Consider the following 25,916-nt stretch of genomic DNA (forward strand, 5'->3'; position numbering starts at 1 on the left):
TGAAACGGATGCTTTCTACTTTTCTGTGCACTGAACTGCTGACTGACCACTGACTCCCTTAACTTTTTAATGCTCTTAAGTCACAGAGAAGCTGTCAACCTGCCTTGATAGAGGGAGTTTCCTATCTTGGGTGTTTCCTATATCCGTGAAATCACAGATCTAGTCATTGTCCTTATTCAAAGCACTCCAGATACAAAGAAGGTTCTTAATAGTTGCTGAATTAAATGAGCTTTACAATTCTAATGACCTCAAAAGCCATAATTAAAATGTATGCTGTGGAACTATCTGATAATTTCTTAGCTGTCCAAAGTGAAATATCTCAAACTTTGGTCAAGAATTTTTTTCAGTTTTATGAGTTTTATTGTTTTGTTTTGTTTTTCTGGGTAATTTAATCACTTTGTTAGTAAGGCCAGCAGGTTATTAATAAAAGAATGGTCATTTGGTCATTTCTCTTAGATCAAAGATGATCATAGTGATGAGTCCCAGTTTAGATGCAATTTGAAACTATAGGTGGTCAGTGGGGCAGAGAGTAATCCTTGCATAGAGAAATTATCTCTACTTAGACTATCCCCAGATATACCAATCCACTTCTAGCCTTGGACTTTCTAGACAAAAGGATCTGTCTGCACTCAAGCTTAAGTAGAACACAATGGGCTTTTCCATTCTATATTATATGTTTTCCATGTAGTTTATGGGTATCCACATGGGTCAGTCTAGATATGACTTCCAAGGAGACATGAATAGATAGATATCTCTAATCTCTTCTACCCTCCCTACTCCAGAAGAGAAACAGGAGACTGGCAAGGCTGGGTGGGTGGGATCTGACCAAGACGAGGAGAGTCAGTGTAATCTCATTATCAGTGAAGTCCTTCAATAAAAGGTTTTTAAGAGGTGAAGAGTTTAACTGGCTGAGTGCCTCCTTTTCCTTTCTCCTCTGAACAGGCCCAGGTTGTCCAAAGAGCAGGGACCCTTGGAGAAGGTATCTGCAGCAGGAGACTACCTCTTCTGGTAGTGAAACCTATGATCTCCTCTATGAAACCAAGGGAATCACATTTATAAATGTATAAAATAAAACACATAGGATATATTTTCTCTTCTAGCAGGAATTAAAGTCTATCTTGGGGAAGAGAGGGTAGAAGAGATTAAAGATATCTATTCATATTTCCTTGGAAGCCTTATCTAGACAGACTCATGTGGATATCCATGGAAAACATACATATACTAATATGTACTTTACACAAAATAATTTTAAGAGTTAGAGATAATAACTGGAGAGATGAGAAAAGATCTCATGTTGGAGGTGACGCCTAAACTGCATTTTAAAAGAAGCTAGGGATTCTACAAGGTAAGTAATGAGGGATTCCAGATGTGGTGGGGAAATGACACTTGTGTAGAGGTACCTGGATGAAGCGGGCTGGAGGGAGAGAAACTTGGGGCAGGGATGCTCATCGGAAGGTTACGGCAATATTCCAGACCACTAATTTTTTCTCTATGAAAGTTTCTCATGAATACGATCACGATGAACCACACAGACACCCCACAACTATGTGGGTCACTAGAACCTACACTATCTTTCTCAGGAAATGCCTTCTACTTTGGTGTGTTCTGGTCTGAAGATCATCCTGGGCCTGAAAGATATGCTAAGACACTACAGGCTATGGAAGGTGAGGAAGATGTAAAGACCGGAGAGCCAGTGACTACAATGGTCATATGTACATCGTTTGAAAAACAGCCCAGAGAAGTTCAGATTAAATTAATCAACAGTTCGGCCCAAGGGTGGTGAGTTTTTAGCCTCATTAACCTCAAGGGTTACACTACATTGTGCAGAGGTTGCAATCAATGCTGGTTCAATGCCTTCTTGTTGCTACACTCTCAACTTTGTTCCTCCCCTCATCCCAAGCAACTGAGAATAAATTGAGAATTCTGACATGAAATGTACTTCCTTTACCTGGTGTAAAGCCAGCAACATTATCTCTCAATTCACCCAAGAGTAAGAATGCTAGGCAATGGAGGCTCACGCCAATAATTTCTGCTCCCGGGAGGCTGAGGCTGGAGGATCTCATCAACTTGAAAATTTTGAGCTAAGTTAATGAGGTGTCAGCACCAAGTTTGGAATTAATTCAGTGAGCCCTTGGGATTTTTTCTAAGGAATAGGGAAGCAGCCCAGGCTGAAGATCAAAGGTCTTGTGCTGATCTGAGAGGGACAGGACCTATGAATGGCCCCTGCACTTCAAGCCTGGGCTTGAATAAGTACCTATTTATTTGGTACTTACTATGTACTGGGTACTCTAACATACAAAGTTCCTGTCTGTCCTCAAGGAGCTTAAATTCTCCTGAAGCAAGAAAAGATAAGGAATCTACAAAATAGGGATTTCCAACCAATAAATTAAGCCATATTGATAGATTTTGAAGTTTTTCTTGATGGAGCTCTAATAGGCTGGTACCTAGTAGGTTGAGAACGCAGTCAAGGAAATACAGGATAGGATCCAGGAGTCATTTGTTCAACTTGCTCTCCTGTATAGGGGCTTAAACCCAGACAATTCCCTTCACTTTTATAGAAATGATAATCACATTACACAGTTTTTCATGGAGAGTCCTCATTCCCTTGGATTTAAATTATATACTAGTTGCCAGTTTGTCTTTCAAAGTTATATATTGGAATTTTATAAGCATACTCATTATGATAGCCCAAGAGTTCATTTTATTTTTAGAAAACAAATGTCTTTCACAGAAATATTTACAGGATCTACTGGTCACCATCATTCCTCCTTGGTCATGAGGAAATACTTTTAATCAATCAGCCACTTCAAGTATCGGTATTACCTATCAATCCAAGGTTAAATATTACTATCCCCCTTAGCTGTTCCCTAAGAAAGGAACTAGCTGAATTCAATTCCCATTGCAATGAAAGTAGGGAGGAACTGAGGTTAGGTGTAAATAAGAACTCCTGGATTTTAAGAGGTGAAGGGCTTTTCCTTTCTTCTTTGAACAGGTCCAGGTTGTTCAAAGAGCAGGGACCACTGGAGAGGGTATCTGTAGTAGGAAGGTTTTACCTTTTTGTATCCTAGCTTCCTCTGGCAGTGAAACCTATGATCTCTTCTATGAAGTCAATGGGATCACATTTATAAATGCATAACATAAAATACATAGGATATACAAACCAACTATATTGAAATACACTTATCTGTCTATTTATTAAAAAGTTCACAGACTCCAGTTTAATCAGTCTTGTATTCAGCCTCACCTAGTTATTTCCTCTCTCAGTGCAGCTGGGTCTGCGGGGTAAAACTTCACTCGGAAACACATGGTGAATGGAGGCTGGGCTGCAAAAAAAGCAGGTGACCGTCAGGAACGTCAAACTCAGAAAATGAATGTGTCCCCTATCCATGATACACAAACTATTACTCTATTAGGAAAAAGAATAGGAATAAGTTTAGAGACAACTTACACACAGACAACAGATGTAAACTTTAAGTCCGTGTTGAATGTGCAGGGAAACCACCCCAGCCTGCCCTTCACAATGAATGGCAACGTCAGGTTCACAACAAAGAATACTTACATCTCAACTGCTTCACCACAGATTTTGTAAACTCCAACCAGTGCTGCAATGGAGAAGACAGAACGAGACAATTGTCAAGAGGAGTGGCAAGTACAAGCGGGTCTGAGCACTTTAAATAGAGAGTAACAGTCATCATAAAGGCTGGGGTTTAGAAATAAAGGGGTGACAGGATTTTTTTGGGTAGGAACCAGCTATGTAAGAGAATTGCTCTCTTTCCATACACAATACATATTATATATATGAATGTGTATATACATATATATATTTATACAATGTCTACATGTCTATGTGCATATCTATGTGTATCACCACATATCTGCATGTATATATTATAAACATACATATAGGCACATGGGACACACATGTCTGTTAGATAACACACATATATAATATATAATATATATATTGTACACACATTACACCTATATATGGATTTAGAGAGTAATATATACACACATATATGTATATATATATCTGCATTTGTACCTAACTCTGTGTGTGTGTGTGTGTGTGTGTGTGTGTGTGTCTTTCTCTCTGTGTCTCTCTTTCTTTCTAGATTCACAGCAGCTAGGTGATGCAGTGGCTCTGAGACACAAAGACTTGAGTTCAAATTTGGCCTCAGACACTTCGTTGTGGGATTCAGTCTGCCTCAGTTTCCTCACTTATAAAATGAGCTGTAGAAGAAAATGGAAAGCCACTCCAGTAGTATTTTCATCAAGAAAACCTCAAAATTTGATTATGAAGAGTCCCGTGACTGAACAATTAAGCAGGATCAGGCAACTGGTAAGCAGCAACCCCTGGTGGGGTCAAAAGAGTTGGACATGAACAAAAAAACCTTAAATAACAGCTACATATAAGTGCACACACACACACACACACACACACACACACACACAAACTCAATGTCTGGGCTTATCTATAAATGTGAACACATTAAAACTAAAATCAACAGCCTTCCAAAAGCAGTGTGTCAAAGTTCTAACCTGTTTTTGTGGCAAGCGTTTGTGTGTGTGTGTGTCCACACCAGCCCTCAAGGGGATGATAGCAGCTATTGGTAACAGCTCCTGAATGTGCTGACAGGAGTATTAGATTTTTTAAAAAGCCTTTCATTTTTATAGATCACTTGTTTTTATATCACCTTCATTTCTGAGTATATCCTTTCCCCTCCTCTATCTAGTGAGCCAATCCTTGGAATAAAGAATAAAGAAAACAGATAAAAAGGAGATTTTAGATAAACTATCCCTTGCTTTCCTAGTTTGCTTATAGTGTCACCCTTTATGCCCAAATCACATACCCATTTTGATCTTATTTTGGTATAGGGTATGGGGAAAAGGATATTTTAGCAAAAGCTAACCAAAACACTAACCGAGTCTGTGGGTATATGCTATATTCCATGTCCGCAGTCCCTTATTTCTGTGAGGAAGAGAAAGAGGACTCTCTGAGGTGGTGGGAAGAGCCTTGGTGATGGGAACTGAGCAGTGAAAAGTGCCTTGCCTATGCTGCCTCTGGCACCACAGTCAGAGATTGCTGAGCCCAGAATAATCTGCGGACGCTGGCATTCCAGGGATCGACACACTTGGACTCTCACAAATACAAACAGAGCCAGAACCTCCAGAAAAGTGAATTTACTTCATCTGGATTGAGAGAGTAGGAGTTGCTAGTGTCAACAGTAGAACTATCACCCCAAGAAACAGGTTATTTTATAAATGTTTCCCACCACCAGCTCTATAGTCCACAAGGCACCCCATAAACATCCATTATTCATGCTGTCCTTCTGTACAGCATTCATGCTAATTAATTAGTGTCCATACCAATTTACCAAGATTTCTGAGCTCTACACAAAAGTCTCAACCACAGCAGTTCAAATTGTAACCTTGACTTCTTAGTGGCGGACTTTGGAAGCCCTTGAAGGGAGAATGCATCCCATCTCTGCCTGCTCCCCAAGCCCGATCCGGTATAACATCCTAGCTGAAACCTCGGACTGGCTGGTAGGCATGGACTGGACTCAGCTTCCCACATGTCTCCTTTGCGGGCTTGGGTCATGCAGCTAATGGACCCACTAAGAGCCGGCTCTGCTGTCAGCTCTACATGGATAATCTGGACTGACATCTTGCTCTCTTGTTTCCACTGAACCAAGTTCCCGTGAGGCAAGCAACTTATTATAGCAGTTCAATGTGGTTAAGAGGTCCCTCTCACATTACACAGCCCACTGCTGCTCCGGCTTCACAGAGGAAGCCAAGCTGTAAGATTTAATTGCATGGAAACAACTGGAATTCTATCCTAAGAAGTATGACAGCTCTTCAAGGTGTGGAAGGAAAGAACAGAGAAATCTGGCTGTTGTGGGAGTTCCGACTACTCCCAGGTCAGAGGAACTGAATGGCAAACAAAGCCTGGGAAGCAAAACTATTTTAGACCAATGGATACACAGAGAGTAGCTGCCATAGAGGTATATCCAAATACACAAAGAAAAAGACAGACAGGTAGAGGAATGACTGAAAAGCTTTATCAGCAAAGAGCTAATACAAATACACAATAAAAAATATTATTAACTGGGGCAAAGTGACATAGAAACAACTTTGTGGAGAGAGGACTTAACCTAGAAGAAAATGAGAATCATGGAGAGAGGGGAAAGTGGGTAAAAAAACAGGTAAATACTAAACGGCTAGGCCAACAGTGTTTTTATTTTTTATTTTATTTAATGTTTTTATTTTCCACAGTTACATGTAAAACAATTTTTATAAGTGTTTTTAAAACTTTGAGTTCCAGATTCTCTCCCTTCTTCCCCACCTCCATCCCCATTAAGAAGGCACATTTTTATGTAAAACATTTCCATAAAAGTCATCCAACAGTCTTTTTAAAGACTGGATGAATATATTTGTTCAGTATCTGAAAGAGAATAGAATGAAGATGAAACACACTACTGTCTTCCTGCACGAAAAGGAGGAAGAGATAGGAATGGACAGAAGGAAACAAGCATTTATTAAGCACCTACTATTTACCTACTATTTTCTCATTTCATCCTCATAACAATCCCATGAGGTTGGTGTTACTATGATCCTTATTTTACAGAAGAAGAAACTGAGGCAGGCAGCGATTAAGTAATTTGCTCACAAATCTAGTGGGTGTCTAATTCCAGGCCCAGTGTACTATCTACCATACCTCCTAGCTGTCAGGGAACTGATGGACTTAAAATGAAGAACAAGTCATAGTTTTGGACATGGAAACGTGAGAATCTGTTTTGCTGGATCATGCTTATTTAGCATGAAAGCTTAATTTTATAATTGTTCAACATTGGGTGGAAGGAGTTGCAAAGGAGAGCTAATAAATATTTGCATAAATAAATTTATTTTAAAGAAAAAAATGGAAACTACTAACATCCCTTTTTGAAAGTTGTTTAGTTACATCTTAGTACCAGCATCATTAAATTATTCTGATAATATGAGATTGAAGAGAGAAAGAAAGATTAAGGGGCATGTAACCGAGATCTATATTCCCAGAGTGAGGCATCATGGATTGCTAGGAAAAAAACTGGATTTTAAGTCAGAGGTCCTGGGTTTGAATCCTGACTTTGAAATTTACCTTTACTAGTTGTGTGAACAAAGGATCACAGACCTAGAGTTAGAAAAACATGGTCCAATTCCTTCATTTCATAGATAAGGTCCAGGGAAGTTAAAGATCACATCAGTATCAAAGGGAAGATTTGAACTTGGGTCCTTTGGCACCTACTTTCCCTCCCTATTAATGGATAAATCTCTCTGGGCCTCAATTTCCTCATCTGTAAAATGAGGAAAATTTCTCAAGACTCAGTGATCTCTAAGTACATTCCAAATCTACAATAACCTTTTAAGATGGCTGCTATTATGATTCCCATTTTAAAGATGACAGAATGAGACTGAGATTTTTCCCATAGTTACCTAGCTAGTTAGCATCAGAGACGGGATTTGAACTTGTCTTTCTGATTCTAAATCCAGCATTCTATCTACTTACATAATCTGATTTCCCCTTTCCAGTTTTAATCCCATCACTGTGATCTTTGGATCTTTCTGTGTCAACCCAACTGAAAAGCTATGGAATACATTTTGCCTTTAAATCTCCATATATCACTTCAGTTAATGTTGCTTAGGAAACATATAAGTCTGAGGGCAGCTGTTCTTAGTTCCTTCTGAAAGAGTGGTATTTCAGATGGATTTTTTTTAATTGGGTAGGGATTATGACTGAGAGGATTCTAATTGTTGCAAGAAACATAAAATAAGATTTCTGAACAAGTGTACCAATGAGGCAAGATGCTCAATTTGTTCCACACTTCAACACAAAAATGACATGCACTAGTACAGACAGCTTTTTAAAATGAAAAGTCATTTGTCAAGACATTTTCAAGAACGTCTTGATCATCTTCATCATCATTAAGAACAGACATGGACTGAGCTCCCATAAAACATGAAGCTCTGACAAAAGACAGAAAGTGGCTTCAGTAGCATGTTCCAATCCTAAGGAAGGCTATGTCAGGATAATAAATGAGATCTGTTCAGGGTAATGGTCAAAGTGCCATCTCATCTAAATAGCTGAACATCCTCAATATTATTGCTGAGCTGATATATTTTTAAGGCCAGGAAGAATGAAGTATATTAATAAAATGTGGGGGTTGTGGGTTCTGAGGGGGGAGGGTCTGGGATGGAAGGAAAATAAAGGAGGTTTATACAATCCTTTTATTCCTTTCTAAATTTGGTGCCTTCGAATGAAAAAAATGCTGAATGTGATCTGTGGCAGAATCTGTTTGCAGCTGAGGACACCAAAGAACAAAATATTTCTTGACTCGAGTAAGTATTTTTGCTCATAGGCCTCCCTGCCCCACATCTGGGCCCTGTGGGAGAACTACCTCCAAGAGTTATAACCCACCATACAACATTTTCAATCACAGCTCCCACTAGGATTAACCTTTGAAAGGCAGAAAGATCTCTAAATGAAGGCAGATGTTGAAATCAGTAAATAGCATGTAAATTGTCAATACTGAAAGTGAAATCCAAGACTTCAGGGCAAGACTTTACTATCAAAGAATAATTAATTTCAACTGGATTCAATAAGTATTTGAGTGTCTACTATGGTGGAAGACATTGTGTATTGCATAGGTAACACATTTCCCCTTGCTTATCCAAAAACATACCTAGCAGTTGGTTTATTTGAATTTATTAGACAAAAGGGGGAAGAGAGAGAGAGAGAGAGAGAGAGAGAGACAGAGACAGACAGAGAGAGAGAGAGAAAGAGAGAGAGAGAGAGAGAGAGAGAGAGAGAGAGAGAGAGAGAAAGAGAAAAAGAGAGACAGAAAGGAGAGAGAGAGACAAGACCACAAGGAAGTCTCAATGGCTGTTTAAAGCCCCATCCAACATTTCTGAGAGAGGAATCAGATTAAAATATAATTGGGAAATATTTAACAAAATAAATAAAAATATAAGACTATATAGATAATGTTAATATTGGTTCTCTAAGTCAGTTTTTTGAGGTAGATAGTTGGCCTGGTGGATAGTGTTGAGCCTGGAGTGAAGATCTGACTTCAAATACTTGCTAGCTGTCCTGGGCAAGCTACTTTATCCTCTTTGCCTCAGTTTCCTCATCTGTAAAATGAGCTGGAGAAAGAAATGGCCCTCTAGTTATCTTTACTAAGACAACCTCAAGTGGGGTCTCAAAGTGTCAGACTGAACAACAACCAACAAGAGCATATAGCTCTCAGGGATCCTTATGGAGAATTTAGTGGCTACAATTTTCATATGTGTTTGATATCACTAAAGTGATTCAACCCTGCTTCAAGATGAGAACACTGGTCCTAAAAAGACACTAGGTAGTTGTGTGAGCAATGGGTAGATAAATTCCTTTATCCTTTGAGATCTCCTCTGATGTAACAGACATATGGGGAAGGAAGGGAATTGGAGGCAGTTCCCATCTAAGCTTCAGAGCTAACAGAGGATGGAAAAAAGCTGAAGGAGGGGAAATTTAAAAGAGGCGCCTGGGGAAAGTGATATACAAGCCAGATGGTATGAACTTTGGGAGAATGTGAAGGGGGCTGGAGAAAAACTAGCAATCAGCAAGAAACCATCCTTCCCATCCACTCTCCAGCTGTTTTCATGAGAACTTTAATAGTTCATGGAGGCACTCTTTGAACTGGAGGCAGACCCAAGGGAAAAGGGAAGAAGAGAAAGGAGGCTAGATAAAAGGTGGGGAGCTGAAGGAGAAGCAAGAAGCTTGCCAAGAACAGCCATCTGCAGCTGTGGCAGTGAACAAAGCAGGAAGTGAAGTGGAGAACACGGAGGAGAAGCAGAGTTATAGCAAGATCTAGCTAGCACCTCTAAGTACCTTCTCCAGCTGAAGGTCTGTAGGAATGGTAGCAGCAATGGGGAGGGAGGCTTGAATACTAGCACAGTATTGCTCTGAGTTCCTAGGTTTGGGATTGTCTGCACACAAAGAAGGGTTTGACTGCTTTGTTTGGGAAAAATTTAGTATGTTCAGCTTTATTCCTCTCTAATAATATGATAATCAAGAATGATACTTTTGTGAGTAATCTTCATTGAAATATAATAGAGATAGATGAGGGGGTGAAAAGTTGTACTCTCCTCCAGTACTTAAGAGTCTTTCAAACTAAAAATCTGATTGGATAAATTCACATTATGCCCCTTAAGACCAAGGCATTTTAATCTGGAGTTGAGATATTTCCAGGGTCCATGAAATTGGGTGGGAAAAAATTAAATGCATTTTATTATATGCATTCAATAACATAATTCTGAAAAGGGTCCCTAGACTTCACCAGATTGCCAACCACCAACACTCTCTGGTGGTTAAGATTAGGGGTTTGGATTAGTTGATTTTGAAGATCCTTTCCATCTTTTAAAATTTAGTGATTCTAAGAGATAATGTCCTACTGGAAGGGTAAACACTACTGAATCCTGATTCTTGGGGTTAAAGTCTAGATATTAGTAAAAGAATGATCACTTCCTTTAGCTGTTATTATTCTTTAAATTCAGACTTACCCTCTGCTTATCAGGGTCCACAAAACGGATTCCAAAATAGTCTTTTTCAAGTAAGTTCAAGTGGTGGCAAAGAAGGTCAAACAGGTACTGGCCCTTGGCATCTCTCTGCAAAGAAAGGACATGTCATTGAGAGATGGTTGGACACTTTCAACACAATCCCAGATTGATCTTGCTAGCTCTGTTCATTTCAATACTTTAATTCAACAACATTTGCTAAGTACTACTATGCAAAGAAGAGTGCTAGGAGCTAAGGATATAAAGAAGGTAAATTACATTTGTCCCTACTCTTAAAGAATTTGATATTTAAAAGTTGGATGAAGCATAAAAGATAAGACATAAAACAAGACATCAATCTATGTTCTTGTCTCCAGGTACCAGTAAATCTTAGTTCATTTAGTCCAATGTCCTTTTTTGATGTCATACTGGTCTATATCTAACAGTGCTCAGGTTAATATGCACAATTTCCTTTGTCCTACATTAGCGAGTAAGAGTAGAGAATTATCCTGATGGAGTGACATGGGACCTTTAGAAGAGTATGTATAGTAAGATTTAGGCTGATAGAGAGTAGAGGCTAAGGGAAGGACACTTACAGGAGTGGGTAGAATAGGAGGGTTAAGGAGAGAAGATAAAGTAACAGGGATAGGGTGAAAAAAGAAGCTGAAAAAGAAAATAGTGAGTAAAAATAAGATGGAGGGAAATTCAGAAATAGTAATTATAACTTTGAATGTGAATGGGATGAACTCACTCATAAAACTGAAAAACTGATAAACAGAAGTATGTATAGAATGATTTTACATACACATATATGTGTAAATGTATTTTATATATACATGTATATATAAATACAAACATATACATATTTGTGCCTAATGATAGCCATCTCTGGGGGGAAGGCAAGAAATCTACACAACAACTTTATTATATATTTAAAAGGAATGACAAGTTGTACAGAATAGATCTGCAGTTTCATACGCAATCATCTTTTTTATTATGTTATGGAAATGCTTGTTTTATTCCACAAATTAAAAATAAAGAAATGAAAAAATAGAAATGGAAGCTATATGACTCAAATCATTATTGTGCTAATGACTTTCAGTTCACTTCAAATGCTACATCCTACATGAAGGCTTTCTTCATTCCTATACTACAAATGTTTCCCTCACTCCCAATTAACTTTGTATTTATGGGTAAATGTTGCTTTCCCTAGTACAAACATAAGTTCCTTAAGTGCAGGGAATGCTTCATTTTTGTCTGCATTCCTAACCAGATTAAAATGCAATTGGGAAATATTTAACAAAATCAATAAAGAAAATAAAACAAATAATATTACATTTAAAAACTACATCTCTTAGAGGTCCTTAGTAGTCCCCATTTCTATTTGAGTTTAATATCAGTAGCCTAGAGAAAAGAGAAGTTTTTGGAAAGATCAAGAATGACTTTTCCAGGAGTATCTAGCTAATATACATCAAAGACTCATGTCTTCCTGGATACGAGCCTAGCTTGGAATTGATGATACCACTGCAATGTATTATACAAAATATATTCAAATAAATATCAGTTAATTGAGGAGGGAGATAATTACTAGCAACTAGCTGAGGGAGATCAAGAAGGCATCATGAAGGACACAGAAGTTAAGTGCTTACTCTCAACAGCAAAATGCTTACCCCCATCTCCCTGAGGGTAATGAAATCTCAACATTTGCAAAAGACATTTTTTTCTCAACAGTATTTAATTTTTCCAAATACTTGTAAGCATAGTTTTCAACATTTTTGTTGAGACTTTGTTTTCTGAATGTTTCTACCTCCCTCCTTTATATCCTCCCTCCCTAAGTGAGCAAGTAATCTGATATAAGCTATTCTATTACATATTTGTCATGTTGGAAAAGAAAAATCAGACCAAAATGGAAAAAAAAGCAGGAAAAAAAACAAGCAAACAAACAAAAAAACAGTGAAAATACTATACTTTTATTCCCCTTCAGCCTCCATAGTTCCTTCTACAGATATGAATGGAATTTTCCATCCCAAGTCTACTGGAATTGGCTTGAATCACTGCATTGCTGAGAAGAGTCCAGTCCATCACAGTTGATCACCACATAATCTTGTTACTTTGTGCAATGTTCTCTTGGTTATACTCACTTCACTCAGCATCAGTTCATGTAAGTCTTTCCAGGCTTTTCTGAAATCAGCCTGTTCATCATTTCTTATAGAACAATAGTATTCCATTGCATTCCTATACCATAACTTATTCAGCCATTCTCCAGTTAATCAGCATCCATTCAATTGGAAAAGACTTTTTGTAAGAGAAAGACTGCTCCTCTCCTCCTTCTTGGAATGTGCATGCAAGAATAATTTTTGACTTGCTGCAATTAATTTTGAGAGGCTAAAGTTCCTTTCTGAAATATATATAAATAAATTTAAAATGGCTCCTGTTACCTTCCAGGCACAAGGAATTCTTTAACAGAATTCATGTGTGGAACTTGGAAATGGGGTGCTTAAACAGGCATCTCAGATATTCTGCTGAAGTTTTTAAATGATATATTCTCAGGCCCATAACTGAACTTCACTTCCTTGTCTGGGACAGAACTCTGGCTTATAACTAACCAGATGCATCAGATGCAGAAGCAGAAAATGCACTTTGCTGCCATAAAAAGGGGAAGAGGATTATTGTAGACAAAAAGTCATTGCTTACACTTTTGATTGCATGCCAGCCAATCCTGTCCTGTACTACCTGGTTCAATATCCCTTTCTCTGGTTTTCCTTCCCCTTTTTTTTGGATTTTCTATTTCCATTTCAGATCCTTCGTGTTGTCCTTCTGAAATATGCTGAATCCTGATCTAGTACACTCTGATTTACCATCACAGAGATCCCATTTTGGTCACTTCTAGAAGGGAGATGTTTTCTTTCATCCTAGTGATTGGCTAAGAACAAACCATTGTGGATTTGTGATGGAAAGGATCATTTGCGTCCAGAAAGACTATGGAAACTGAATGTGGATTACAACATAGTATTTCTATCTTTTTGTTGTTTGCTTGCTTTTTTTTCTTTCTCATTTTTCCTTTTTGATCTTTTGATTTTCCCTTCTTGTCCAGCATGATAAATATAGAAATATGTATAGAAGAATTGCACATGTTTAACATATATTGGATTACTTGCTATCTAGGGGAGGCAATGGGGGGAAGGGAGGGAGAAAAATTTGGAACACAAGATTTTGCAAGGATGAATGCTGAAAACTATCTTGGCATATATTTTGAAAATAAAAAGCTATTTAAAAAAATGTTTCCCTTATGGAGGATGCATGATCAGAAATTTTGAATATATTCAGCATATAAGACGTCTCAGAGTTCACTTATCTCAAGGAAAAAGAGAGCAAGAGTATTCAACAAACCCTAGATTTGTTGTGGAGTGTCTACCAACATAGAGCATAAGGCCTGTAATACTTAGTTGATGGTCTTCAAGAGTTATTATGAGTAAAAATGTATCACCCTGGTAGCCAACCTAATGGTGAGCCCCTTCCAACTTAACTAGGATTTCCAGATGATGGACGTATATAGCTTAGTAGGACTTATCCAGTCTTTGACATCCTGTTTGACCCTGGACAAGTTCCTTAATAATTCAATGAAAATAATAAATTATATTGCTATATAAAATTACATATAATATAAATTACATGTAAATAATATATGTCACAAGACATCTATATAGTGCAAAACCACCATATTCCAAAGAACTTTACAATTTACAATTATACAAACCCTGGGAGATAGATGATATTATTATCTCCACTTTACAGATGAAGAAACTGAGGTAGACAAAGGCTAAATGACTTTTCCAGAGTCACAGACCTAATAAATAACTGAAGCCACATATGAATTTGGATTTTTCTGGCTCTGGCTCCACTGTTCCATTGAGCCATATAGCTGAATCTAACTCATATGTAAAATATAAAAGTTAGACTACATGCCCTCTTGAGTCCCCTGAGGCCATGAAGCTATGATTCTAAGAGTTATCAGAACTCATGTTCTATACATTGAGGCTCACCATATGTTATCGTCTCTCCCAGCCCCCCAATACACATAAGCTAAACTGTCTATCTCTTTGTTCTTACTACATGATACTCTCTTTCCTATTCTCCCCGCTCCAGAATGACAGTAGGAATTGTTCCATTCTCTGTTTCTGTATCCCCGGTACCTCACTTCAGTAACTGAAACACAGAAGATATTTAACATATATTTGCTGACTGATGGTATTTCACCAACATGTCCTTTGAGAATGCAGAATCATTTATAATTCCATGAATAATGATGCAGGAAGATAGTGGTGATGATCCTGTTTTTCTTTAATATTTAAGGGAAATATCCCACAACCTAAATATTGTCAGATCTTCAGCTTCTTATTATTCATTAAACATCTCGTGACTCTTTATGAAGTTCTTTTATTTCTAACAAGCATAACTACATTCCTTCCAATTTAGAGGCAACTAGGTGGTGCAGTCAGGAAGACAACTTTCTGAGTACAAAACTGGCCTCAAATACGTACTACTTGTGTGACCCTGGGCAAGTCACTTAACCCTGTTTGCCTCAGTTTCCTCATCTGTAAAATGATCTGGAGAAGGCAACAACAAACCACTCCAATAGCTTTGCTAAAAAAAAAAAACCCAAAAGGGGTAATGAAGAGTCAGACATGGCCAAAACAACTGAACAACAATATTTCCACTTGCTGGAAGATCAGTGTAACTGAGAGCTTTGAGAAAGCTTGCTTGGTAGATTTATGGAGAAAGAGACTGCTATTTTTCTTTGTTCTACTAACTCCAGAATCTCTCAAAGGTGCTAGGACCTGTGGGACAAGATAAGGGCTCTTCCATGTTGCTCATTTAGTGTCATTTAAAGCTAGACAGAATAATTAAGGAAATGACAGGAGAACCAATTCACAATACTAAGTCCATCCTCTCTCCCTCAACACAGACATGCAATATGTGCCTTCTGTAGCCTTGGGAAGAAGGAGGAAACACTCAGCAGAATCACAAGAGCTCAGAGCAGTGATGGATGGCAATACTGTAGCAGTCTCAATTTCTTGGGAGTTCTAACTCCCTTATCTCATTCAGCGCTAGCTTGACATTCCTTGGGACATAAGAGAGAGTAATTTTTATCTCATATTGTATTTTCATGAGACTTTCCAAGCATTCAGTTTGATTCAATGTGATCTCACAAACATTTATGTTTTTCCCAAATATTTTATTTCCCCCCAATTACATGTAAAAGCAATTTTTTAATATTTGTAAAAAAAATTAAATTCCAAATTCTCCCCTCTCCTTCTCTCCCTTCCCTTCTTGAAACTGAGAGCAATGTGATATATATATATATATATATATATATATATATATATATATATATATACCTACGTAATCATGTAAAACGCATTTCCATATTAGTCATGTTCTCACAAATATTTATTAAGCAACGAATATGCACACGAAAGGGGCTGTTTTATTTTCTGGTTTTGTATCCTCAGTGCCTAGGACAGTGTCTTGCACATTGCAGGGACTTCATAAATGCTTGCTGATTGATTGGCTCTATTCTCCTATGCACTGGGGAGAAAACAATAGAATGAGATAGGTTCTGAGCTCTCAATCTTAGTTTAAAATCAAATAGAATTTTTAAAAAATTTACTTATAGTTTATAAGAGAGAAGGTTTTGTTCACAAGTAACTGATATATAGGAGAATGAAAGTGTAAAGGAGTCCAGCAAAATACTATGGGAATTCTGAGGAGGGAAAGTTTTGAAAGATGGGGCAGAGGAAAGTCAGGGAAGATTTCATGAAGGTGATAGTACCTTCCACATTGCAAGGGTGTAGGGTGCGGTAGAATATTTGCATATAATTTTTTGGCTCTCCTTTTATAGCAGAGAAGAGGTCTGGATTTTTTATTTTGCTTTTATGAGGTGTTTACAGTATCTTATTGTAAAATTTGGGTTAAGTATCTGGTCATAGGCTCTGTGTCACCTGTTAGTTTTCACATGCCATCTGTGGCTTCCACAAAATTACCTCCCAAATTCCCATTTAATTTCTTATGCTGAACTGAATCAAAACTATGATAGAGAAAGTCGTGATGTGGAAGGAGTAACTATATTTGAATTGGGCCTTGAAGGAAGGGATTTTAAAAACTGGAAATCCTTAAAGGTTTCTGTGTTTCAGAGAATTATACCATGGATGATAGGTTCTGAAGCAGGGATAGCCTTCTATGAATTAGGTGTGCCTCATCATAAGGTGTGCACAGGAAATGTGTAGGTGACTCCCCTCTCTTCCTAGGATGTTTCCATTTTTTTTTTCTGTAGTCACCACAAACTCTCTGTTGTGTGCTGAATGTCAGTACCATTGATTATATTGAAGAAACACACAACTGAACTGACAGGTGAGGGGGGAACTTTGTTACAAGGCCATTCAGGGCAAAGGCAAACTGAAACGAAGAAATAAAATCTTGGGTTTTAATGCAAATGCAATCTGGTGATTTTTAAAAAAAAAATGCATTTTCATAATAATCCTGGTTCTTGAACCATTGTGATAAGAAGTTAAATAGGCTTGAGCTTTGTCCTACAGAGCAGAGGTATCAAACTCAAAGAAGTAAGGCCCAAGGCAGATTAAAATGTAATTGGGAAACATGTAGCAAGATAAATAAAAATACAGCACAATATAGATAACTATAATTTGTGGTTTTCTAAATTAATCTGTAACTTTTAGGGATCTGTTTCTATTTGAATTTTATACACTGTTAAATAGCTATTACAAACAAAGTCTTTATAGAACTGGATTTCTTAAATCTTTATTTGGGGGGATAGGAATCCTCTTCTCAGTCTGATAAAGCCAAGGGATATCTCAATGTTTTTAAATACATAAAGTAAAATACCTAGGATTACAAAAGAAGTTAATACTACTGACATGGAATTACAAATTTTAAAAAATTCGTGGGCACACTAAGAATTCCTATTTATACATAATATAGAAATATTTCACATAATCACACATATAACATATCAGAGTCTCAGGGAGAGGGAAAGGAAGGGAGGGAAGGAGAATATTTGAAATTCAAAATGAAAGAAAATTAATGTTAAAAATCATTTCTCATGTAATTGGGGAAAATAAAATACTACTTTTTTTTTTTTAAAGAATTTTTGTTATAAAAAAATGAAAAAAAAATGAGGGGGCAGGGAAAAGTAATTGCACTGTAGGCTTCTCTATTGTTGTGGGCCTAAATAAGCAGAACATGTGTAGGCAGAAAAGGTTCATCTCAACTCTGGATATGGAGGAAGAAAGGAAGGACCTGAAAATTTTATCTTTCTAAGTCTGAAACCAAAGATCTGAAGGACCAGTGACACTAACAATAGAAATAACCAAGAGTTTTCAATTACTTGGCTTCATTTTCTGCCAGCATTTTGCTTCTCTATTCCTAATTAGCACTCAATTAAAGTTCTTTGTGGGTAAAATATTTCATTCTTTTGCTTAGCTGCTAAAGAACTCTCTCCTAAAGACAGGTGTGTTGCTGTTTGCCCACAAAATTCATGAATAGATGCTGTGTAAAAGGCCTTTAATGCCATAGAGAAAATCCACATTAATTCAGCTACTGGACAGAATTCTATATTTGAGCTCCTCAGAGATGTATGAAGCCATTTCTTATGTAAATGACCCCTGTCTTTGGACTGGATTACTGCTTTTCTGAATCTTAGCAGTCTGTTGGAAAGAAAATGCTCAAGATACAAAAACTAGAAGCGTAGCTCCAAGAATATACACACTGTCCCATATTTTCCTAACTTTGGTGTCATTTTTTTTTCTTTTTTAACCAAAAAAATGGCCCCTGATGGGTAGGAACACCTGCCAAGCTCTTGGCCCTGAAGCACATTTTTTCTTGCTGAGTTGTAAACCAACACAATTTGTTCTGGAATTGCTGAGGCGGCAGCTAGAATGGCGGCCAGAGCACGCAAGAAGAAGCCAAGCAGTTCACTCTATGTGAAACCTGGAAAAATCTCTCTGCAAAGCACTCCTCTTCCTCAGTGTCAGGATACAAACCCTGTTCATTCTCAGGTGCATCAGCCTTCTGGGCTGTGATTGCAGCCCACCCAAAAGGAGAGCATCCTATTCTCCACCTGAGTATCCACACCTTGCAGGGTTCTATGGAGACTGGAAACAGTTGTTGAAGGACAGGGTTGATGTCCAGAGGGGAAAGATGCCTTTTTAAGCATCTGCAGCAATTAACCCCAACTAATACTTCGACAGCTTCTGCTCTTTTTGTCCCAACAAAGTAACTGGCTTATAGTTCCATGTGCCAGCTGTAGTACCTTCGGGTGTCCTGGCAGCTGTACCATCACTGGCCATAAAACTGATTTAATTCCTTGCTATATAATGTTATATACAATGAAAACTATAACCAGAGAGAGAATCTCATTTCATCTTGGGCACTGGGGGTCACTGTGTACATGTGAAAGTCATCATGAGCAGTGACAGGAGAGTAGGTCGACTCTTTGTGACTCCATTTGGGGTTTTCTTGGCAGAGACTGGTTTGCCATTTCCTTCTCCAGCTCATCTGACAGATGAGGAAACGGAGGCAAACAGGATTAGGTGACTGTCCCAGGGTCACCCAGCTACTAAGTGTCTGAGGGCAAGCTCATAATGATGAGTCTTCCTGATTCCAGGTTTAGCACTCTATTCACTGTACCACCTAGCTGTCTTAGCTGCCGTAGGCCTCTACAAAATGAGGTTTCTGAAGTCCCATCTAGCTCTAAATTTATAATCCTATGATCCATAACTAAATCATTATGAACAGCCAATACCAGATCAGAAAAAAGGGCAATAAAAGACACACTGAGCAGAAACATTAAATTCTCTTACACATTTCACAAGTTGGCTGTCAGAAGGAGGGCTTGCCCTATTCATAATGATGAATGTCTGAAGAGCTGGTGCTTTCTTATTCCTAAGTGGACTCCTTATACTTGGAAGCAATTACAGAGAAGAATAAAAATCAAATCCAGTTTGAAGAAAAGCCGATCACTTGCATTTCGAACATTCTCCTCTGCCTTTCCCAAGGTGAGGTTTAGAATTGTTTCACAATAAGATGCCTCATCCAAAACTCATCATTGTTTCTTGCTATTGATTTAGTAAGTTTTTGTTGTGATTTTCTAGCCAATGCTGAATTTCTCTGTGGACTAACCACATTAACAGCTGCAAATTCAGCCAGGCTGTTACAAAACACTCATTATACTCTGTGTGTGAGTATGTGTGTGTGTGTGTGTGTGTGTGTGTGCATATTTGTACACATACACATATAGACACATGAAATGCAAACACTGCTGTGTTGAGAGAAGAATATTACTTATTCCCACACTTTAGGGTAAATACATTCTCTATGCAAACAGAGGCAGTCTGACGATTCATTTTATTGTCCTGTCTTTTAAAAAAGTAAAAAATACAAATCATTTGTTTGGAAAACCTGGTCATTCTTTCTTTTGTTATAATGAATAGGCTATAAGCTAGGGTCAGAAAGCTATCAAATCCAACAAAGGATCACTCTGTGCTTGCCACAGAAAAGAAGTAATCTTTTTTTCCCTCCCTAATTCACTATTCCCTAGACCTTTACATTAAAAGGTAGAGTATTTTTGCTAGCTTAGTATCTGTTTGTGCAACTGAACTTAAGAATTGGATGCATAACATGAATCATTGTTCAAAGGGTGATAGACTAGAGGACTGAATGAAGCATATGTTTTCAAACATAAACAACACTGATTTCGTTTGCTTCACTATATCTATCTGCTGCAACGGAAGACTTTTATTTGCTGAGGTGAGGGATTTATGGATAGTGTCAATGATGCAAAAAAGAAAGAAAACAGCATTATTGAAACATTAAAAATGCATAGAAAAGAACAGAAGAAAAGTAAGATAGGGTACAAACAAGCAAAGTAAAAAATTGTATTTGCAGAGGTTTCACATAAGATTTAATAGGTTCTCCCATGCTAGAAAAAGTTCAAATAGAGTCTTAGCAACAGACTATGTTGGCTTCCCTAAGGAATGGTTAAGTAAAATATAAGAGCATTCATCACCAGTAGCCTGGCCACTTAGTGATGAATTCTTAACTCATGGCAACTCATGAACCAATGAAAAATACAAAATGGTCCTCAGCTTTGTGGGGTTCCTTTTTAATTCTGCAGTGATGGTGGCAAAGTAGAGAAAAGGGAGACAGGTGGTGCTGGACCACATGGTTTTCTGACTGCTTTATAAATATTAATTAACTTATTGTTCTGCACATGTGAGATTTTTGATCAATGAGCAATGATTAGTGGACCTTCTACTGGAAGAAATGAATCATATAAATCTTGACATTTTCACAACTAATAAACAAGGCAAAAGGACATTGCTGATAAGGAGAGAAATGTCCCACAAGTTCTCATTGGCCAGACAAACAAAGGAGTTAATGGAGTTTTTTTAGTTATGTGTTCAAAGACAACAATAAATAGCCCTGGGTGGGAAACTTGGTCATTTTGTATTGATCGTAGTACTCCTAATGAACACTGGAAACCCTCCTAAATAAACAAACCCAAAACTTTACACTGAAAATAACTTCAGTTTGAACACCACATTTTTAGAGGAAAAGATATACCCAAGAACTCTATAATCCCCAAAAGTTAAATAATAAAGATGATAATAATTACAGCTGATATTTAAATATATGTATTTTAACATACACACACAAATTTGCATAAATGGGTCCTTTTCCTCTCTGATGACTGTAAGATACAGACCTATTAACAAATGGGTCAAAGGGTATGCAGTTTAATACCTTTTGGGGGCATTGTTCAAAATTGCTTTCTAGAACAACTAGACCAATTCACAGCTCTACCAACAGTGCATTACTGTACATTTCCCCCATAGTCCCTCCAGCATTTAAAATTTTCCTTTATTGTTTCATTTTTAAGTTCCTTTATTGCCAATGTGACAGGTATGAGGTGGAACTTCAGAGTTGTTTTAACTTGCATGTCTATAATTATTAGTGATTTAGAACATTTTTATGTGGATTTTGATAGATTAGATTTCTTCCTCCGAAAACTTCTTGTTCTTATTCCTTGACCATTTATTAACTGGGGAATAACTTTTATTCTTATATATTTGAAGCTTTTCCCTATATATCTCATAAATGAAACTTTTATCATAAAAACTAGGTATTTCACCCTTCATTTACCTGCTTCTCTACTAATTTTGGCTGATTTTGTTTGTGCAAAAACTTTCCTATTTTATTTAATTAAAATTGCCATTTTACCATCTGTGATCTTCACTGTCTTTTTTTTTTAATAGTATTTTATTTTTTCCAATTATATGTAAAGACAATTTTTTTAAACATTCACTTAAAACATTTTTGAGTTCCAAATTTTCTCCCTTCCTCTCTCCCCACCCTAAAATGATAAACAATTTGATATAGGTTATATATGTACAATCATGTAACATGTATTTCCATATTAGTCATGTTGTAAAAGAAGTAACAATCTACATACCTTGTTTAGTTATGTACTCTTTCCCTATCTATAAAGTGCCTGATTATCTTTTTTTTTTTTTTTTTTATTTAATAGCCTTTAATTTACGATATATACATGGGTAACTTTACAGCATTAACAATTGCCAAACCTCTTGTTCAATTTTTCACCTCTTACCCCCACCCCTCCCTAGATGGCAGGATGACCAGTAGATGTTAAATATATTAAAATATAACTTAGATACACATAAGTATACATGACCAAAACATTATTTTGCTGTACAAAAGAATCGAACTCTGAATTATTGTACAATTAACTTGAAGGAAATCAAAGATGCAGGTGTGCATAAATATAGGGACTGGGAATTCATTGTAATGGTTTTTAGTCATCTCCCAGGTTCTTTTCTGGGTATAGTTAGTTCAGTTCATTACTGCTCCATTAGAAATGATTTGGTTGATCTTGTTGCTGAGGATGGCCTGATCCATCAGGACTAGTCATCATCTAGTATTGTTGTTGAAGTATATAATGATCTCCTGGTCCTGCTCATTTCACTCAACATCAGTTCGTGTAAGTCTCTCCAGGCCTTTCTGAAATCATCCTGTTGGTCATTTCTTACAGAACAGTAATATTCCATAATTTTCATATACCACAATTTATTCAGCCATTCTCCAACTGATGGACATCCATTCAGTTTCCAGTTTCTAGCCACTACAAAAGGGCTGCCACAAACATTCGTGCACATAGGGTCCCTTTCCTTCTTTATAATCTCTTTGGGATATAATCCAGTAGTAACTGCTGGATCAAGGGTATGCACAGTTTGATAACTTTTTGAGCATAGTTCAAACTACTCTCAAAATGGTTGGATTCGTTCACAACTCCACCAACAATGAATCAATGTCCCAGTTTCCCATCCCCTCAACAATCATCATTATTTTTCCTGTCATCTTAGCCAATCGACAGGTTGTGAAGTGGTATCTTAGAGTTGTCTTAATTGGCATTTCTCTGATTAATAATGATTTGGAGCATCTTTTCATATGACTAGAAATAGTTTCAATTTCTTCATCTGAGAATTATCTGTTCATATCCTTTGACCATTTTTCAATTGGATAATGGCTTGACTTTTTATAAATTACAGTTAATTTTCTATATATTTTCGAAATGAGGCCTTTATCAGAACCTTTGACTGTAAAAATATTTTCCCAGTTTATTGCTTCCCTTCTAATCTTGTCTGCATTAGTTTTGTTTGTACAAAAACTTTGCAGTTTGGTATAATCAAAATTTTCTATTTTGTGATCAGTAATGATCTCTAGTTCTGCTTTGGTCACAAAAGCCTTCCCCTTCCACAGGTCTGAGAGGTAAACTATCCTATGTTCCTCTAATTTATTAATAATTTCATTCTTTATGCCTAGGTCATGAACCCATTTTGACCTTATCTTGGTATCATGGCGTTAAGTATGGATCAATGCCTAGTTTCTGCCATATTAGTTTCCAATTTCCAGCAATTTTTATCAAACAGTAAGTTCTTATCCCAAAAGCTGGGATCTTTGGGTTTGTCAAAGACTAGGTTGCTATATTTGTTGACTGTTTTATCCCTTGACCTAATCTATTCCACTGATCAACTAATCTATTCCTTAGCCAATACCAAATAGTTTTGGTAACTGCTGCTCTATAGTATAGTTTTAGATCTGGTACAGCTAAGCCACCATCATTTGATTTTTTTCATTAATTCCTTGAAATTCTTGACCTTTTGTTTTTCCATATGAACTTTTTGTTATTTTTCTAGGTCATTAAAATAGTTTTTGGGAGTCTGATTGGTATGAGCCTAAATAAATAGATTAGTTTAGGTAATATTGTCATCTTTATTATATTTGCTCGCCCTATCCAAGAGCATTTAATATTTTTCAATTGGTTAGATCAGACTTAATTTGTGTGAAAAGTGGTCTGTAATTTTACTCATAAAGTTTCTGATTTTCCCTTGGCAGATAGATTCTAAATATTTTATATTATCAGTAGTTACTTTAAATGGAATTTCTCTTTTGTAACTCTGACTGTTGGATTTTGTTAGTGATATATAAGAATGCTGATGACTTATGTGGGTTTATTTTATAACCAGCAACTTTGCTAAAAGTTGTGGATTATTTCTAATAACTTTTAGCAGAATTCTGGGGTTCTCTAATATACCATCATGTCATCGGCAAAGAGTGATAATTTGGCTTCCTCATTGCCTATTCTTATTCCTTTAATCTCTTTCTCAGCTCTTATTGCTATAGCTAGCGTTTCTAATACAATATTAAATAGTAACGGTGATAGTGGGCAACCTTGTTTCACTCAGATCTTATTGGGAATGGTTGCAGTTTGTCTCCATTACATATGATGCTTACTGATGGTTTTAAATAGATGCTGCTGATTATTTTAAGGAAAAGTCCATTTATTCTATACTCTCAAGTGTTTTTTAATAGGAATGGATGTTGGATTTTATCAAATGCTTTTCTGCATCTATTGAGATGATCATATGGTTTTTGTTAATTTGGTTATTGACATGGCCAATTATATTGATAGTTTTCCTAATATTGAACCAGCCCTGCATTCCTGGTATAAATCCTACTTGATCATAGTGTATTATCTTGGAGATGATTTTCTGTAGTCTTTTGCTAATATCTTATTTAAGATTTTAGCATCAATATTCATTAGGAGATTGGTCTATAATTTCTTTCTCTGTTTTCAGCCTACCTGGTTTAGGTATCAATACCATGTCTGTGTCATAGAAGGAATTTGGTAGGACTCCTTCATTCCCTATTTTATCAAATAATTTATATAGCATTGGGGCCAATTGTTCTTTAAATGTTTGGTAAAATTCACATGTAAATCCATCTGGTCCTGGGATTTTTTCTTAGGGAGTTGTTTAATTGCCTGTTCTATTTCTTTTTCTGAAATGGGACTATTCAAGCAATTACTTCTTCCTCTATTAGTCTGGAAGCCTGTATTTTTTGGAGGTAGTCATCCATTTCACTTAGGTTATCAAATTTATTGGCATAAAGTTGAGCAAAATAACTCTTATTATTTCTCTAATTTCCTCTTCATTGGTGGAAAGTTCTCCATTTTCATTTTAAGACTACTAATTTCATTTTCCTCCTCCTTTTCTAATCAGATTTACCAAAAGGCTATCTATTTTATTGGCTTTTTCATAGAAACCAACTCTTAGTTTTATTAAGTAGTTCAATAGTATTTTTTACTTTCAATATTTTTAATTTCTCCTTTTAAGTTTAGAATTTCCAATTTAGTATTTGATTGGGGTTTTTAATCTGGTCTTTTTTAGTTTTTTTAGTTGGAAGCCCAATTCATTAATCTTTTCTTTCTCTGTTTTATTCAAGTAAGCCTCTAAGGATATAAAATTCCCTCTTATTACCGCTTTGGCTGCATCCCACAAATTTTGGTATGATGTCTCATCATTGTCATTATCTTGAGTGAAATTATTAATTGTATCTATAATTTGCTGCTTCACCCAATCATTCTTTAAGATGAGATTGTTTAGTTTCCAATACTTTTTGGTCTATTTACCCCTAACTTTTTGTTGAATGTAGTTTTTATTGCATCATGATCTGAAAAGAAACATTTACTATTTCTGCTTTCTTGCATTTAATTTTTGAGGTCTTTATGTCCTAATATTAGGTCAATTTTTGAATAGGTTCCATGAACTGCTGAGAAGAAAGTATATTCCCTTCTATCTCCATTCAATTTTCTCCAAAGATCCAACATACCTAATTTTTCTAATATTCTATTTACTTCTTTAATTTCTTTCTTATTTGTTTTGTGGTTTGATTTGTCTAATTCTGAGAGT

The 25,916-nt window shown here is 36.6% G+C and overlaps 1 protein-coding gene across 2 annotated transcripts in view; it reads right to left on the reverse strand.

Moving 5' to 3' along the window:
- Positions 1-25,916, reverse strand: part of FRMD5 (FERM domain containing 5) — a 365,304-nt gene that overhangs the window by 57,327 nt on the left and 282,061 nt on the right. For both annotated transcript variants that reach the window (XM_023500960.2, XM_003756063.4), the window contains exons 2-4: positions 10,576-10,680; positions 3,560-3,602; positions 3,245-3,323 (exon numbers count right to left, since the gene is read on the reverse strand). In XM_023500960.2, the coding sequence (XP_023356728.2) occupies positions 3,245-3,323; positions 3,560-3,602; positions 10,576-10,680 (227 nt within the window). The remainder of the gene's footprint in view (positions 1-3,244; positions 3,324-3,559; positions 3,603-10,575; positions 10,681-25,916) is intronic.

This window comes from Sarcophilus harrisii, chromosome 2, assembly GCF_902635505.1.
Source record: "Sarcophilus harrisii chromosome 2, mSarHar1.11, whole genome shotgun sequence".
In the NCBI taxonomy this organism is placed as follows: Eukaryota; Metazoa; Chordata; class Mammalia; order Dasyuromorphia; family Dasyuridae; genus Sarcophilus; species Sarcophilus harrisii.